This window comes from Lathamus discolor, chromosome 4 (genome assembly GCF_037157495.1).
Source record: "Lathamus discolor isolate bLatDis1 chromosome 4, bLatDis1.hap1, whole genome shotgun sequence".
Taxonomy (NCBI): Eukaryota; Metazoa; Chordata; class Aves; order Psittaciformes; family Psittacidae; genus Lathamus; species Lathamus discolor.
The window spans coordinates 95,182,058-95,197,045 of record NC_088887.1 but is presented as its reverse complement, the minus strand read 5'-3'; the positions used below and the strand labels follow the sequence as shown (position 1 = coordinate 95,197,045).

At 38.7% G+C, this 14,988-nt stretch overlaps 1 protein-coding gene across 2 annotated transcripts in view; it reads left to right on the top strand.

Moving 5' to 3' along the window:
* Positions 1-14,988, top strand: part of VWA8 (von Willebrand factor A domain containing 8) — a 176,841-nt gene that overhangs the window by 16,479 nt on the left and 145,374 nt on the right. For both annotated transcript variants that reach the window (XM_065678185.1, XM_065678186.1), the window contains exons 3-4: positions 2,839-2,969; positions 4,641-4,751. In XM_065678185.1, coding sequence (XP_065534257.1) covers positions 2,839-2,969; positions 4,641-4,751 — 242 coding nt within the window. The remainder of the gene's footprint in view (positions 1-2,838; positions 2,970-4,640; positions 4,752-14,988) is intronic.

Genomic DNA, 14,988 nt, shown 5'->3' with positions numbered 1-14,988 from the left:
GCCCCAACTTTCTCAGCCTGTCTTAGTATGGGAGGTGCTCCAGTCCCCTGATCATCCTCGTGGCCCTCCTCTGGACTTGTTCCAGCAGTTCCATGTCCTTTTTCTGTTGAGGACACCAGAATTGCACACAATGCTCCAGGTGAGGTCTCACAAGAGCAGAGTAGAGGGGCAGGATCACCTCCTTTGACCTGCTGGTCATGCTCCTTTTGATGCAGCCCAGGATACGGTTGGCTTTCTGGGCTGCGAGCGCACACTGAAGCTGGCTCATGTTCATTTTCTCATCAAACAACACCCCCAGGTCCTTCTCTGCAGGGCCGCTCTGAATCTCTTCTTTGCCCAGTCTGTAGCTGTGCCTGGGATTGCTCCGACCCAGGTGTAGGACCTTGCACTTGGCATGGTTAAACTTCATAAGGTTCACAAGCGTGTCAACGTCCTTCTGGATGGCATCCCTTCCCTCCAGTGTATCAACCGAACCACACGGCTTGGTGTCATCGGCAAGCTTGCTTAGAGCGCACTCAATCCCACTGTCCATGTCACCGACAAAGATGTTGAAGAAGGCTTGTCCCAACAGTGATCCCTGCTGGACACCACTCATTACTGGTCTCCAGCTGGACATTGAGCCATTGACCACAACTCTTTTTGTGTGGCCATCCAGCCAGTTCTTTATCCACCCAGTGGTCCATCCGTCAAATTGATATCTCTCTAATTTAGAGACAAGGATGTTGTGTGGGACAGTGTCGAACGCTTTGCACAAGTCCAGGTAGATGACATCAACTGCTCTACCCCTGTCCATCAGTTCCGTAGCCCCATCATAGAAGGCCACCAAATTGGTCAGGCAGGATTTCCCCCTAGTGAAGCCATGCTGGCTGTCACCAAGCACCTTGTTGTTTTCCATGTGCCTTAGCATGCCTTTCAGGAGAATGTGCTCCAAGATTTTGGCAGGCACAGAGGTGAGACTGACTGGACTGTAATTCCCTGGGTCTTCCATTTTCCCCTTCTTGAAAATGGGGGTTATATTTCCCTTTTTCCAGTCATCAGGAACTTCACCTGACTGCCATGATTTTTCAACTGTGATGGCCAGTGGCTTAGCAACTGCATTTGCCAGCTCCTTCAGGACCTGCAGATGGATTTCATCAAGTCCCATGGACTTGTGTACGTTCAGGTTTTTAAGATGGTCTCAAACCAGACCCTCTCCTTACAGTGGGCCCAAGGTCTTCATTCTCACAGTCTCTGCGTCTGCATCCCAAAATGAAAACTAATACTGGGTATATTAATGATAGTTGTTCAGAAACGAAAGCAAAAAAGCAAACATGAAATGTTTATTTACATTTAATCTGATAATCCTAATGCACAGATTGCTCACCTACATTTGTGTGCTATTCCTGGTCATAGTGGTGGTAAGGATATAGTAGATTTCTCTGGACATAGAAGACAATTTCAAATCGTTTTCCTGAGTGCCAGACCAGAACTTTCAGTTAAAATTTTTTATAAAATATTCCTTAGCCAACTTTTTACGTGAAAAATCTTCCTTGAATCTCATACAGTCATTTAGTACTGTTTCTGTGATCTTACAAAAATGAATTTGAATTCTGGTATACGAAGATTCAAGAATGAACCAAAGCCCCTTGGAACTGAGGGGCACTATTGCTTGCCATCCTTAAGTGTGCCCCACTGAGATGGAAATCTGATGTAGAACCAAGGCTTTTTTTTTTTAATTCTTTTTTCTAATTACAACCAGCAGTCATACTGAAAAATGTAAATAACCAACTAATAATTTGAAGATTTCATCACCTCTTGCTCCTTTCTTACTGTATTTTGGCATCCCAGGCACTAGCCTTGAGGTTCCAGGTTCAAACCCTGTCATTAGTCTTGTCAGATTATGCTGAAAGCAACCATATATGTATATGCATTCATATATCCCTCCGGCTTGCTTGTGTTCTCCTCATGCACTAGTGCTTCAGAATGGTTTGGGTTGGAAGGGACCTTAAAGATCATCTCGTTCCACTCTCCACCATGGGCAGGGACATCTCCCACTAGACCAGGTTCCCTCACCTTCAGTGTGCTCTTTCTTTATGAAGCTTTCCAGTGCTACCAACATTTGCGTACATGTAGTAAATGTTTTAGTTTAATTATAATCAGGTTATTGCTTTTTAGAATAATAAGGGTATGGTGTTCTTAATAGAAATAAACGGATTTGTTTTGAGTTGTTTTTTATAATGATGTTGGAAGTTGTGTGGTATTGATGTAGTCATATTGCAAGGTTTGCATTTCCTTGGTAATTTAATTCTGTGTTTTATTGTGTCAAAATGTAAACAGGAATGCAGTTATCTTTTAAGAATAGAACAAATTAAATATGTCCCTGAACATTAATCTTAGTCTGATGCAAGCACAGTATTTTTAAGCTCATGATTCACAGAAGCATTGGGATATAGGCTGCATAAATCTTTTAAAAATTGTTAATAATGTAACTTCATTATATTAATTGATGCTGAGAAGTCCACTCAACATTGGGTAATAAAAACCAGTCTTTGCTTTGATCAGTTTAATGTGAAATGAGAATCAACAACTTTTTTTTTCCCCTGTTTTTTATTGGGTTGCTTTTTTGTTGGGCAGAGAAAAAGGCAATGGGTAAGACAGGTATATAAACTTTATGTAAATTAAGTAGTCTATATAAGCTATGTGTGGAATTCCCTGCTTTTCAGATGTCCAGCTGTAGGGCACCACATTTTTGTGTCTTTGTTTTATTTTTGGAGATAAGAACAAAAACACGTGTGCATGGCCAGGTATCTTAATACTTTCCAGAATTAAATAATACATTCTTCTCTTTGTGTTTCAAAGTGACAGATTCTTTGGCCCAGGCCGTAGTGCACCATTTAAGATGGATAATGCAGAAAGATCTTCTTGGCCAAGATGTCTTTCTTATTGGTCCTCCTGGGCCTCTCCGGCGGTCTATTGCCATGCAATATCTGGTAAGTATGTTGGTTTAAATTCTTGGAGACATAGTCATTAATGTCAGTTAGTCATGCCTCTGTTAGCCGAAGGTTAAAGATAGTCCTAGAGCAAGCTACTAAAGAGGTAAATGAGTTTTTCCATAAATGTGCTTTCCAAAGTTCAGGTTTTGTTATGGATGAATAGAAAGTACAGACATTTTAATACATGTTTTTCTGCTTAAACTCCGGGGGAAAAAAAAAAAAGAGTTGGAAAACTGTGTTACCATATGCTATCACAAATGGAGAAACAGTTTGTTCTAGGCATTATGTATGTTAGAAGATGAAGATATCTGCCTACTGTTACAGACAACAAATCATTTTTGCTTCATTATATAAAAAAGACATGAAGGAAAGGATTTGGGAGAGGAGTGTTCTGAGTAACATTTGGGAACAGTTATGATGAGTGATTAGAAAGAGTAGATGTGTGTTTGATCCTCTCTTGGAATGTGGGAAGGACTTGCCTACGTCCATCTGCATGAACCATGGCAGCACCATGTGCAAAATTTCACTTTTAAATTGTTGCTGCCCTTAAATGATCAGGGAGAGGGGGTTGTCTGCCCCAAAGGTCATGTGAGTAGGACTTTTTTCTGCCACGAGCTCCATCTGGAATCTGGTTGGGCAGAAGGGGAATAAATGGAGGTGTATAAACAGTTGTCACAAAGATCAGCTGTTCCTTTAAAAATCAAAAGATACTGCTTCAAAGACTTAACTCTCAGAGGTGAAGCATACAGGAGAAAGCTGCAAGATTCTGAACTTTGGAAAGGAGAGCAAAGGTTTCCTGATTCAGCAAACTAGATACGCTACTTGGTAGCTTGATGAATTCCTTAAAATAAATGAGAAAAGCTTGGTATAACCTAAAAAGGGAACTTGGGGAACACCTGATATCCAGCCATGGGTCATAGAATGTGTCTTATTTATACCACTGTTTGTATGAGCTCTATGAGCTATGATAGAAAGGCTGCAGCTTACTGTTTCAATGCCATGCCAACAATCACATGAAGACTGGCCTTTGCATGTAAGCTGGTACATGCTGTGGTTCCCTTAATGAAGCTATGTAAACCTGGAAAACTTACCTGCCGTGCTGAAAGCTACTACTATGCGTTTATAGATAGAGCTATTTGTTGAAGAAAACACTCTTGTATCTCACCCTCTGGGTTTTTTTTTTCCCTTTAATTATAAGAATGTACAATTGTATCTCTCTGCAGCATAAAGGAACTGGTGGCTTTGTAACCACTACTGTAAGTGTTACTGAACAGTGGAACTTGAAGCTTCTCAGTCATTTATAGAAAACTGAGTTTCATTCATGATTTGCAGATGCCGATTGTTTTTCAGAGTCCAGAACCAGAAGGTAAACTTACAGGATGTTACACATGTTCAGTGGAAAGAATATATAGCTGGTTATTATATTTTTAGAACAGATTTTGGGAAAATAGAAGTTTACTGAGCAGAAATTCAAACTGTTTTGTTTGAGGCAGAAGACACTGTAAAAATTTTAAAAGTAAGAGATACAGATTTTGTTCAGAGTTATTTGAAATCACTGTGCTGCTGCCTAGAGCTCTTTTGTACAATTATGCTACTAGGTCTGTTGTTGAAGTTCACTTACTGAGTTACAGTCTGATTTTTGTAATAATTTTAGACTATTGTCCACAGGAGCTAACAAAGAGGGAGGTTGAATATATTGCCCTGTCGAGGGACACCACAGAAACTGACCTCAAACAGCGACGGGAGATCCGAGATGGCAGTGCTTTTTATCTTGATCAGGCAAGTTGCAGTCATGCACCACCTAGTTATTGTTTACAAGTAATTTGAAGGAAGATGTGGTTTAGATGAAAGATTAGTATGTGGATTACAGAGTGACATGTTTCTGATGCAGTTAGAAAGTCTCACATAATATTCTTGATTACTGAAATATGTTATCTTTATCCAAATCCAAGGTAATTCTGTCTCTTCCAGGGTGCTACAGAGTTGACTTAGGCAGACTACTTTTGATACGCTTCTCTAAGGAAGAGTGAAATTCATTCCATGCAAGTTAGACAAGCACTTCTCTTGGTTTTCTCTTCCCTAACACTTGTAGCACATTAGATGTATTCCTGAAATGAATCTTCTGATCTTGGTTCACTGAAAAAGAATCTAATTCATGTATTTTAACAGTGCTCTGTGTTGTGAAACCTAAGCACAGTAAATGGAGACAATTGGGAGATTTGATATGAAAGCTCACTGCCAATCTGAACTTAAATAACGATTTAAACATTCCTGCCATCACTGTTGCCTCAACCCATTACCTAATTTAGTACAACCATAGAGGGACTTAGTTAAGTTTTCTCTTTGTGAGTTACCAATGGCACGTCTCCCCTTTGATTTACGCAGGTAAAATGTACACTTCATTTAGAATGTCTGTTTTCCTAGATACCTAAAATTTATATACAAGTTAGGTTTCTAACTAAATAGGATGAGTCAGTTCCTCTGATGTAGTGTGAATTTGAATGTGTTATCTAAAAGAATTTTCAGTTGGTGATGCTGTAGAGGTTAATGATATAAGCATTATAGAGTGATTTGTGGGTGGAGGGGGAGATGGGATCAGGAGAGGAAAGAGAACCTGAAGGCTTTGTTTTCTATTTTAAAGAAACATTTTTATTCCCTCCCCACCCCGCGCAGCCTTCTTTTTAAATTTCCAATGATCTCTTTTTCAGACTTCAGCTTCAAAGAAACCTTTAAATAGATTTTCTTGAAACCACAATAAATGACTTTGAGCGATGGAAGATCCTCAGAATGAAGGATAACAACTAGTCTACATTCTTTTACTTACTTCTAGAACTTCAAATTATGTCATGCTTATCTGGAAATATGAGGGTTGCACAATATGAGATAACTTAAAGCACTGTACTATGGATTAAGGCTGTAAACGGCCTCTCATTTACAAGAGGGTAAGAGCATCTGTGTAAGCCGTGGGGTTAACTCCCTAACTCACATTAGCTCCATAACTGCTGTTATGGACAGCCTTATCCTCATGCTTGCTGCAGGGTAGTGAAGGTAATTTACACCTGGTGTAAGAGCATTGGTTAACTAACATTTTGTAAGAGCCCCTCTATTGGGGACTGTAAGAAGCTCGCCAAGATGTGAGATGATCTGTTAACCTTGTATTTGTCTGAAGACTGTGATCCTAATGTAAGAATGAGGCAGCTTGCTTCAGTTTGTACAAGCTATTTTGAGTGATGTCACCCCACTAAGAACACTATAGGAAGATTAGCCTTCTAAGTTCAAGGTCAAAAACTTTCTTCCTCAGTGTATTAGAAATTATTAGTTGAAGGGTTTTTACCAGAATCAAACAGATAACAGTACTTCAGAGTAAGACTTTCCTTTATTAAGATACCGAAGTACTAGAGTCAGTTGGAATCACAGTGTCTTTCTCCAGGCTCATGTGTTACTCATCATATATGTATGTTTAACCTCTAAATGGAAAATAAGAAAATAAATCAGTGGTATTTAGATGAGAACTTTGAAAATTCTGGAAGCATGGAAGATGGATCTCATAGATAGTGATGCTCCAGCTGAGTTTTCTAACCCTACATTTTAGTTAAAACACATAGAGAGTACATTTAGAACTTATTACATCTTATTATAGCTTAGTAATAAAAGGTAATAAAGTTTTACTCTAGGGTCCTAATTTTATTTAGTTCATTTAATGATTTTGAGGTTTGCAGATGGCTGTACCAATTCAGAACATTACAGAAGGGAGGCACTACTTCCTTAAACCCCAGACCACAGGGTCTCAAGATGGAGAAGGCTATCAGTAGGTAGTCTTAACAGAATATTTCCAAAAGAGCATGGATTGCTCCCATTGCTATAGGTGAGCTAAAGAGAAGGTAAACTCATACAGGCGACTGAAGATACAGTCTGTGCTTCTTAGATTTACATACCATGTCCCTACCTTGGAATCTCATGCTTCCTCTTCATGACACCCAAGAGAAGACAGCAAAACTTGAAAGTCTGGTTTCGAGAACATCCACTGTATGAATTCTGTGGGTCAAGTAAAACTTAGCTTCTTTAAGATAGATGAGGATTTTGGCATGTAAATCATAATATAGTAATGTAGTTATCTCACAGTTTGAGTAATAATATACTGTAATGAAAGTGGCATCTAGTTACCAGAAATAACTTTATTAGAGTGAATCATCAAGTTTGCAGACCCACAAAGGTTTGCAAAGTTGTCTGTGAGTGATTGGTGAGATATTACGGCTGTTTATAGCTCTTAGCACTTCTGTGAAAACAGGCTGAGAGAGCTGAGGTTGTTCAGCCTGGAGAAGTGAAAGCTCTGGCGAGACCTTAGAACAGCTTCCAGTGCCTAAAGGGGTCCTAGGAGAAGAGAGAGTTTCTACAAGGGCATGTAGTGACAGTACAACGGGGAATGGCTTTAACCTGAAAGAGGGGAAATTTAGATTAGACATTAGGAAGAAATTCTTCACAATGAGGGTAGTGATGCACTGACGCAGGTTGCCCAGAAAGGCTGTAGCTGCCCCATCCCTGGCAGTGTTCAAGGCAGGTTGGATGGGGTTTTGAGCAACACGGTCTAGTGGAAAGTATCCCTCTCCATGGCAGGGGGTTGGAACTGGATGATCTTTAATTTCCATTCCAACCCAAACCATTCTGTAATTCTATGATTCCACGATTCTGTGATTTAATAGAGATTAAATACTGTAAATTGATATCTTGGAGGTTTCAAAACATCTGATATGTTTTAAGGTGAAGTTGCTGAATATGATTGCAGTTATTTAAAATAGATTTGGAAGACAATGATTTGGAAGCAGTGATTAAAATTCTATATTGAAATTAATATTGAAAGGCTGCCGTACTAAATATCCTTGCATATACAAGCATTTCTTACTACTAGAGTGAATCAAATAGGGGGATTTGGAGTTAGGGAGTTAGAAAAGATAGCTGATGACGAGAGAAAAGAAAAAGGGGTATTCCCATCAGAAATAGGGGACCATTAAAATAAAGGTAGCCACTGAATTATTTGATTCATTCCCAGTTAAAATAATATAAAATACAGGACTTAAAATGGGGTAATGGTGAATTATTTGTTTTCATTCAGTTACTAACAGCAGAAAATTTCATTTTCTTGTCTTTACCTTGGGCCATTAATTTTGGTTTTCAGCTGTTAATTCACTGTTAAAAGCCTCAGAAATGTCATTACTGCTGTTATTGAGACAATTAAGTAACCTCTTGGTTTTATTCTGTAGTTTATTGCATGGGTTAATTGTATTGTGTATCAAGTAATTACTTAGAATTAGTTTATATTACTTAAATATTTAAATGGCAGATTCAAATTTTGCTTTTATTGCTAGAAGAGCTTGTCTTGCAGAGTGGATTCTGTTTCTGTAGCTTTTTGTAGTAGAGCCATCAACTTGATTGAACCAGTATGGAGATTCTATTATCAGTCTGTATTTTCAAAAACTAAGAAATTAGATTTTGTATTATTATGTCCCTTTTTTTATTTTTTATTTTTTCATTTCTGATGCAGTTTTTATTGTTTGTGTAGATATAAAAGGTACATGTCTGGTTTAAACTCTTGTTACTGCAGCCTTCTACATTATTTATTACATCTAAGGAAATCCTTCATCATTGTAATGTAGTGGCTGTAATTGGGAGAGTAGCTAAGCCAGTTGCCAGTTCATTAGCACTTGAGAGGTGTGTTGCTCCAGGATTGTACCGCAAAACATGTGGAATGCCCAGTTTGTTTACCCTGCATCTTCCAGCTTTTGCATTAAATGAAACAAGCTTCCCAAAAACAGATCACTTAATTAAGTCTCAGTCTTTTCTGTTTGGGGCAATCAAACTAACTGAGGTTGGAATAAGTGGAAAAATGCCGTATGGCATGTGCTGAAAAATGACAGATACTGTGTCATGTTTTGGAAGATTTGCTGATTAAGCTGGATCTACCGAGTGGGTTCATATGTATGTCACTGTCATTTCTGTAGGTACAGAATTAGACTCAGTTTTGGTGTAACTTTGAGCTATGTGAACATACTCATCGTAACAGAATACTTACGTATCCCTAACCTCACTAGCATCCTAAGTTACACAATGATAAAATATGAAATGGATTGTCAAGATACCAGAAAAAATATCTTCTACCATGGCTTGAAAGACTTCATGTAGTAATCAATTAAACACTCCAAGTGACAGAAATGACAACGTACATTATCCTGTTAAATGAACATGATACGAAATCCCCTGGAGTAGCCCTACACAGACTTGAGTTTGGTTTCTTTTAATCAAAAAAGATTAGAAAGAGAATTATAAAATGAGACATGAGATTAATTGAATGAAATAATAATCATATTTGATAGCGTGTATTCATATGTATATATGTGTATATATGTACATATGCATATATACATATGTATGTAGATGTATACATATAAAAAAAATTTCTATACCATAGAAAAGAGATGGATAATTCAGCTTATAAGAAAAATAACTAGTGAGTGCAAATTATATAATTCTTTCACTTACTAACTTAGTATGTTGGAAGTGATAGTGGGTTTTTGGCAAGCTGGTGAGTTAGCCACAGCAAAGGCACTGTCAGAAAGTATAACTTAGTTGACTGTCACTGCAGTATCTGTCTGTCTAGCACAGGGAGCTAGATAGCAAAGTCTGTAGAAAGAAGAGGCAAGCAATACAGTGTTCCAGAAGTATGAATGTTATTATTAATTTTCTTTTCTATCCAACATTGCACAGAAAAAGGGAAATATTAGGTAGCAACCATCAGTATTTGGATGAAGTTAATCTTTATTGGTGTTGACATGGTATATCTCAAATCTAAAAAGAAAATGCATAAGAACCCCCGTAGAGTAGCCTCTTAACTCATAGAAGTGATTTTAATCATTTGCAATACTTCTTTTATATTTTTTAATGTGTCAGCATTTAACTGGATTTGTTAGGTTAGCAGTTCAGACTAGTATCTTGTTTCAATGTAGAGCGCATATAGATGAATGTCTGAGATGCAATGCGAGGAGTATTAGGACTATGTGTATATGATTTCTTATAGATTTAAATCAGAGGAGTAGGGTTCTTTTTTCTTATATCTGTGTTTCAGTTCATAGAATCATAGAATGGGTTGGATTGAAAGGGACCTTAAAGATCATCCAACCCCCCCATCATGGGCAGGGACACCTTCCACTACATCAGGTTGCTCAAAGCCATGTCCAACCTGGCCTGTTACAGGTACATATTTACTTCCTTTTCAGCTAGTATTTGCTATAATGCACGAAGGGGCAATACTTTGTTAAACGTGGGGTCATAACATTCATGAGCAATATAGACATGATGGATGATGCTCTGTAGTGATTTACAAGTGAAAGTTCATAATTTTTAAATATCTGTTAAATACTTAATTTCCTTTGTATTCTGATGCTCATCAGGAAAAACATTTAAATAACCCATCTGCTTTAGTCTTGTCCAGAAGACAAGAGTTGTATAGAATGAAGATAAAACCCCATAGGCTTCCTTGCAGATACTTGCACTGGTAAACCTGTTCAGAAACTCAGATTCCCTGTACCTCGGCCTGGCTCTCTGCCCAAGATGCAAAATGTTTTGTATGTCGGATGTAAATGTATTGTTGTACTGACACACTTGGTGTAAAGCAGCTAAAATTCCCTGACCCTGCCTGGGTGGGGACATAATACAGTTTGAAGGCACTGTTGCAAAAATACCTGAATGTGTTGTTAGGGGGAGGGGTGATGGAAATAAAACGGATCACTTGACATGTGGTAGTTCAAAAAAGGGAAAAAAAAATCATGTGGAGGAAGCTGAAACCAATGACTATGAAATGAGACTGTTCCAGTTCTTGTCGTATTAACATATTTATGATCTTATCATGTGTTGATTCACTTCCTAAGGTAAACTTTTCTAGCCTAGTTTTCTGATTCAAACCTCCAATAAATTCAGGTTGTTTCTTTTTTAGCTGCTTTTCAATTCTGTGCCATGGTATTGCATCATGAGTTAGGTTTTAACCAGCTCATGCCGTTCTTCCTCACTGAAAAGTTAACTACTGCAGACAGCTGGAGTCTCTCTGGATACTAACCTGGCTGGTAGTGCTCTGATATACTGCAATTTGCCTGTCATCATTGTGGTTTGGTTTGGTTTTTTTATAAAAAATGAGTGAATAACAGTAGTCAGATGCAACCTGCCCTCTAATTTTCCTAACTGTGCAGGGGAAAATTAGCTATAAAACCCACCCAGAAAACACTTGATTAACTCAGCAGGGAGGGAGGCTGAATAGCCTCCACCCCCTTCCATTACAGAGAGAGAAAAACATTGAATTAGTTCTTGAGTTACTTTTCTGGTTTGACTAACCACATTAGTTACTATTACATTGATTTTAATAAAACCGGAAGATCATGTTTGGAATATGTAAGTCAATACATTTGTGGCTGACATGCATGGAATCAAAGAATGGTTTAGGTTAGAAGGGACCTTAAAGCTCGTCTAGTTCCAGCCGCCTGCTGTGGGCAGGGACCCCTTCCACTAGACCAGGTTGCTCCAAGCCCCATCTAGCCTGGCCTTGAACACTTCCAGGGATGGGGCAGCCACAGCTTCTCTGGGCAACCTGTTCCTGTGCCTCACCACCATCATAGTGAAGAATTTCTTCCTAATGCCTAACCTTCTTCCAGCTTAAACCCATTCCTCCTTGTCCTGCCTAGCTCTCTCAGCCTGTCTTCAAAGGAGAGGTGCTTCAGCCCTCGGAGCATCTTTATGGCACTCCTCTGGACTCATTCTAACAGGTCCATGTTCTGATGTTGTGGGCCCCAGAGCTGAATGCACAACTCCATTAACATAGGGTCCCAGGAGAGCAAAATAGTGGGGGAAAATCACCTTCTTTGACCTGCTGGTCAAGATCCTTTTGATGCAGCCCAGCATACAGTTGGATTTCCAGGCTCCAAGTGTATGCTGCCAGCTCATGTTATGCTTCCCATTGACCAACACCCCCACGTCCTTCTCCGCAGGACTGCTCTCAATCTGTTCTCTGCCCAGACTGTATTTGTGCTTGGGGTTGCCCTGACCCAGGTGTAGGGCCTTCTTGAATTTCATGAGGTTTGTATTGCCCCACCTCTTAAGCATGTTAAAGTCCCTCTGGATGAAGTTCTTTCCCTCCAGCGCATCGACTGCGCCACACAGCTCGGTGTCATTGGCAGACTTACTGAGGATGCACTCAATCCCATTGTCCATGTTGTAATTGTAAAATGCAAAGCTAGTTATCATTATCTACAAAGTGGAAGATTTTGTAACAAATGGCAGAATACATATTTTAGATGAATAGTAGGTCTGTTTGTAACCTCATCTTTGAGTGGCATTACACATTGAAACTTTTCTATTAAATACATATTATTTTAAGAAAGTAGTGCAAGATTTCACAAATATTTAAGGGAAGTGAGACAGCAAGTTTTTATAAAAATTGACATTATTACTTTGAAATTGTTTGAACATGACTGTTAATAGCCCTTTTTCTTACTACTTAATTTTTGACAATACTTTTATTTTGGAGGAAGTATGTTATCAGTTCAGTCCGTTAAATAGTCATCCATTTCAGCGTTGCTCAACAGCTTTCCTGTTTGCTCAGCTCATGAGAGGAAACAATAATTAAGGAATTAAAAGGCTTTAAACCTGAACAGATATCTTGAAAGATATTTTTTGGTAGATGCGTACCATTAGACACGCTGTTTACCCATCCAGCAAAGTAGGTTCCCCAGTAGGATGCAGCTGTATATGCTTCACTGCCTTTAACATATGTTCTACATCTATCTTTAAATTCCTGGATAATTTGTTGTTTCCACATAAGTATTATAAAACGTTTGATTTTATTAGCTTTGTTGCATCTTCTTAAAGGAATGAGGTGCTTACATTAAATTACAACTCTTGGTCAATGTCCTCTTCCTTCCCTGGTAAAATGAGGAGTAAGATGCATATTCCATTCTGCATGTCTTTAATTGTTTTCCTTGTATCTTTTACTTGTTGGTTAGTTTTAATGATTTTAATTTGAAAAAATTAATGAATTGTATTTGACCTGTGGAAAGAAATTTAGAATATACCCATTTCCTCTGAGTTTTTTGCTATTTGGTAGCTTGGTAGGTCACAAGGACTCAAATTAATGTCCATCTCCCAGCCCTGGAAGACAGGCTGCACCTTGGCTTTTATAGTCCGAGTTCTGTTAGGCTGCTGCAGCCAATCAGCATCATGTTAGCTCAAAACCAGGCAAAGTTTTGTGTTGTCTTTAGTAGCCAGTCGTTAAGGATCTCTCTTCACCATAAGAGACATCTGGACATGACATTGTTGGGATGTTTATGAGATACGGGAGGGAATGGAAAGACTTGGGTGGATGAATTTGTGTGGGTTATTGTGCGGGTGGTGGGAACAAGATACTGCATTGGAAAGGACATCTGAAATGTAGGCTGCAGATGTAGGGAAACCTTACCTCATTAGTTCTCATGTTCACTGAGCTACTTGTGCTGTTATTTTTCCACATTGTAGTTATGGTTGCTGTGCTTGAGATGTCATTACAGGGATCCAGTTTTCATAACAGGGGCAAGTCATCTTCTAAAAACATACCAAACTTGTCTTGAGGTAGCTTCTGAAAAAGAGACTGATTACTGTTGAGCAATTTCTAGCAATTTTAATACAATTCTGCAGTGTAGCCTGTATGTTGTACTCGGAATGATGCCTAGATCTGAAAAATTAAAGCCCTTTAGAGTTCCCCAAGAAAATTCCTCACGGATTTCAGGGCAACCACAGTTTTCTGGTTTCTGATAAGCATTTTACAGAGAGAAGAGAACTACCATTTCAGTTCTTGTATTTTCAGCTATACTGTTGAAATTTCTTGTGCCTTTAAAAATGACTTTGATTAGCTTTATGAAAATGTCCTCCTTTCTCTGGTGCTTGTGCATTTTGGTATGTGCACTGTGGTGAGCTTTTCTCTGTCCTTGTACCCTTTCTGACACTATAACTTCATCCATGTGGTTGTATACTTTATGTCAAAATTGGGGTTTACAGCTTCCTGGATTTGTCTTTTGCACTGCTCAGCTGGAGGAGCTCACTGTGGTGAAGCTACAGGAAATGCAATGGAAGTCTGCTTAGGGTTGTCTTGTTCCTAAGGTGATTTGCCTTTAAAGATAAAAATATGTTCTCGTAGGTGCAGTGTGAAACCAGGTTAAGCATTCTTTGTTAGGTATTTGTTGCATAAAGACATTACTTTCAGAGCAGCAGCACTGTGTGATGGGTTTTTGCTCCCAGCCTGCGGTATCTGCAGGTATTCCCTGGAGCAGGTATCCAGGTTACCATCCTTCCAGAGCCCTAGGAGCATGGGTGGGAGGCAGCAGCATCTGTCCTCCTCTGATGAGCAATATAGTCCCATGCTGCAGTTACAGTAAATCTGAAAGTAAACATTTAACAAATTCTCCTTGGCCTTTTAACAGGAATTAATACTTTTAATCTCAGGTTTATCATTAGGGTTGCACAATATAAGCCCCTCTTTCAAACTGTGTTTTATGTTAAACATTCAAGCCTAGTGAGAGAGGGAGGCAGAGCAGCTATTTCTGAGTTTTCATTATAGAGTTATGAATATTTCTTTCTTGGAAACATTAAAAAAAAAAACAATTTTCAGTGACAGATTGCAAACTTTTACTTTCCTTCCTCTCAGTTTTTTGTATGCATTTTAGTTTCCATACCAATCCATCAATGCACAGATAAAACTGAAATAATGATTCAGAGGATGTCTTGTAGTATGCCTAGTTCATTGCAAAAAACCTCATTACTCATTACCAACCAGAATGCAGAAATACTGTAGTTTGGCCAGAGATATGTAGCTGTTTCAGTCTCAAGAGCAGACTTTATGCTGTTTAGCGCAAGAACTTCAGGTGTAGATGAATTGTGCATTTATTTCTTTGCATTTTAGAGAACAGTTTCCAATATTTCAATTGTGTTTTGAAGGTACACGAAGAGT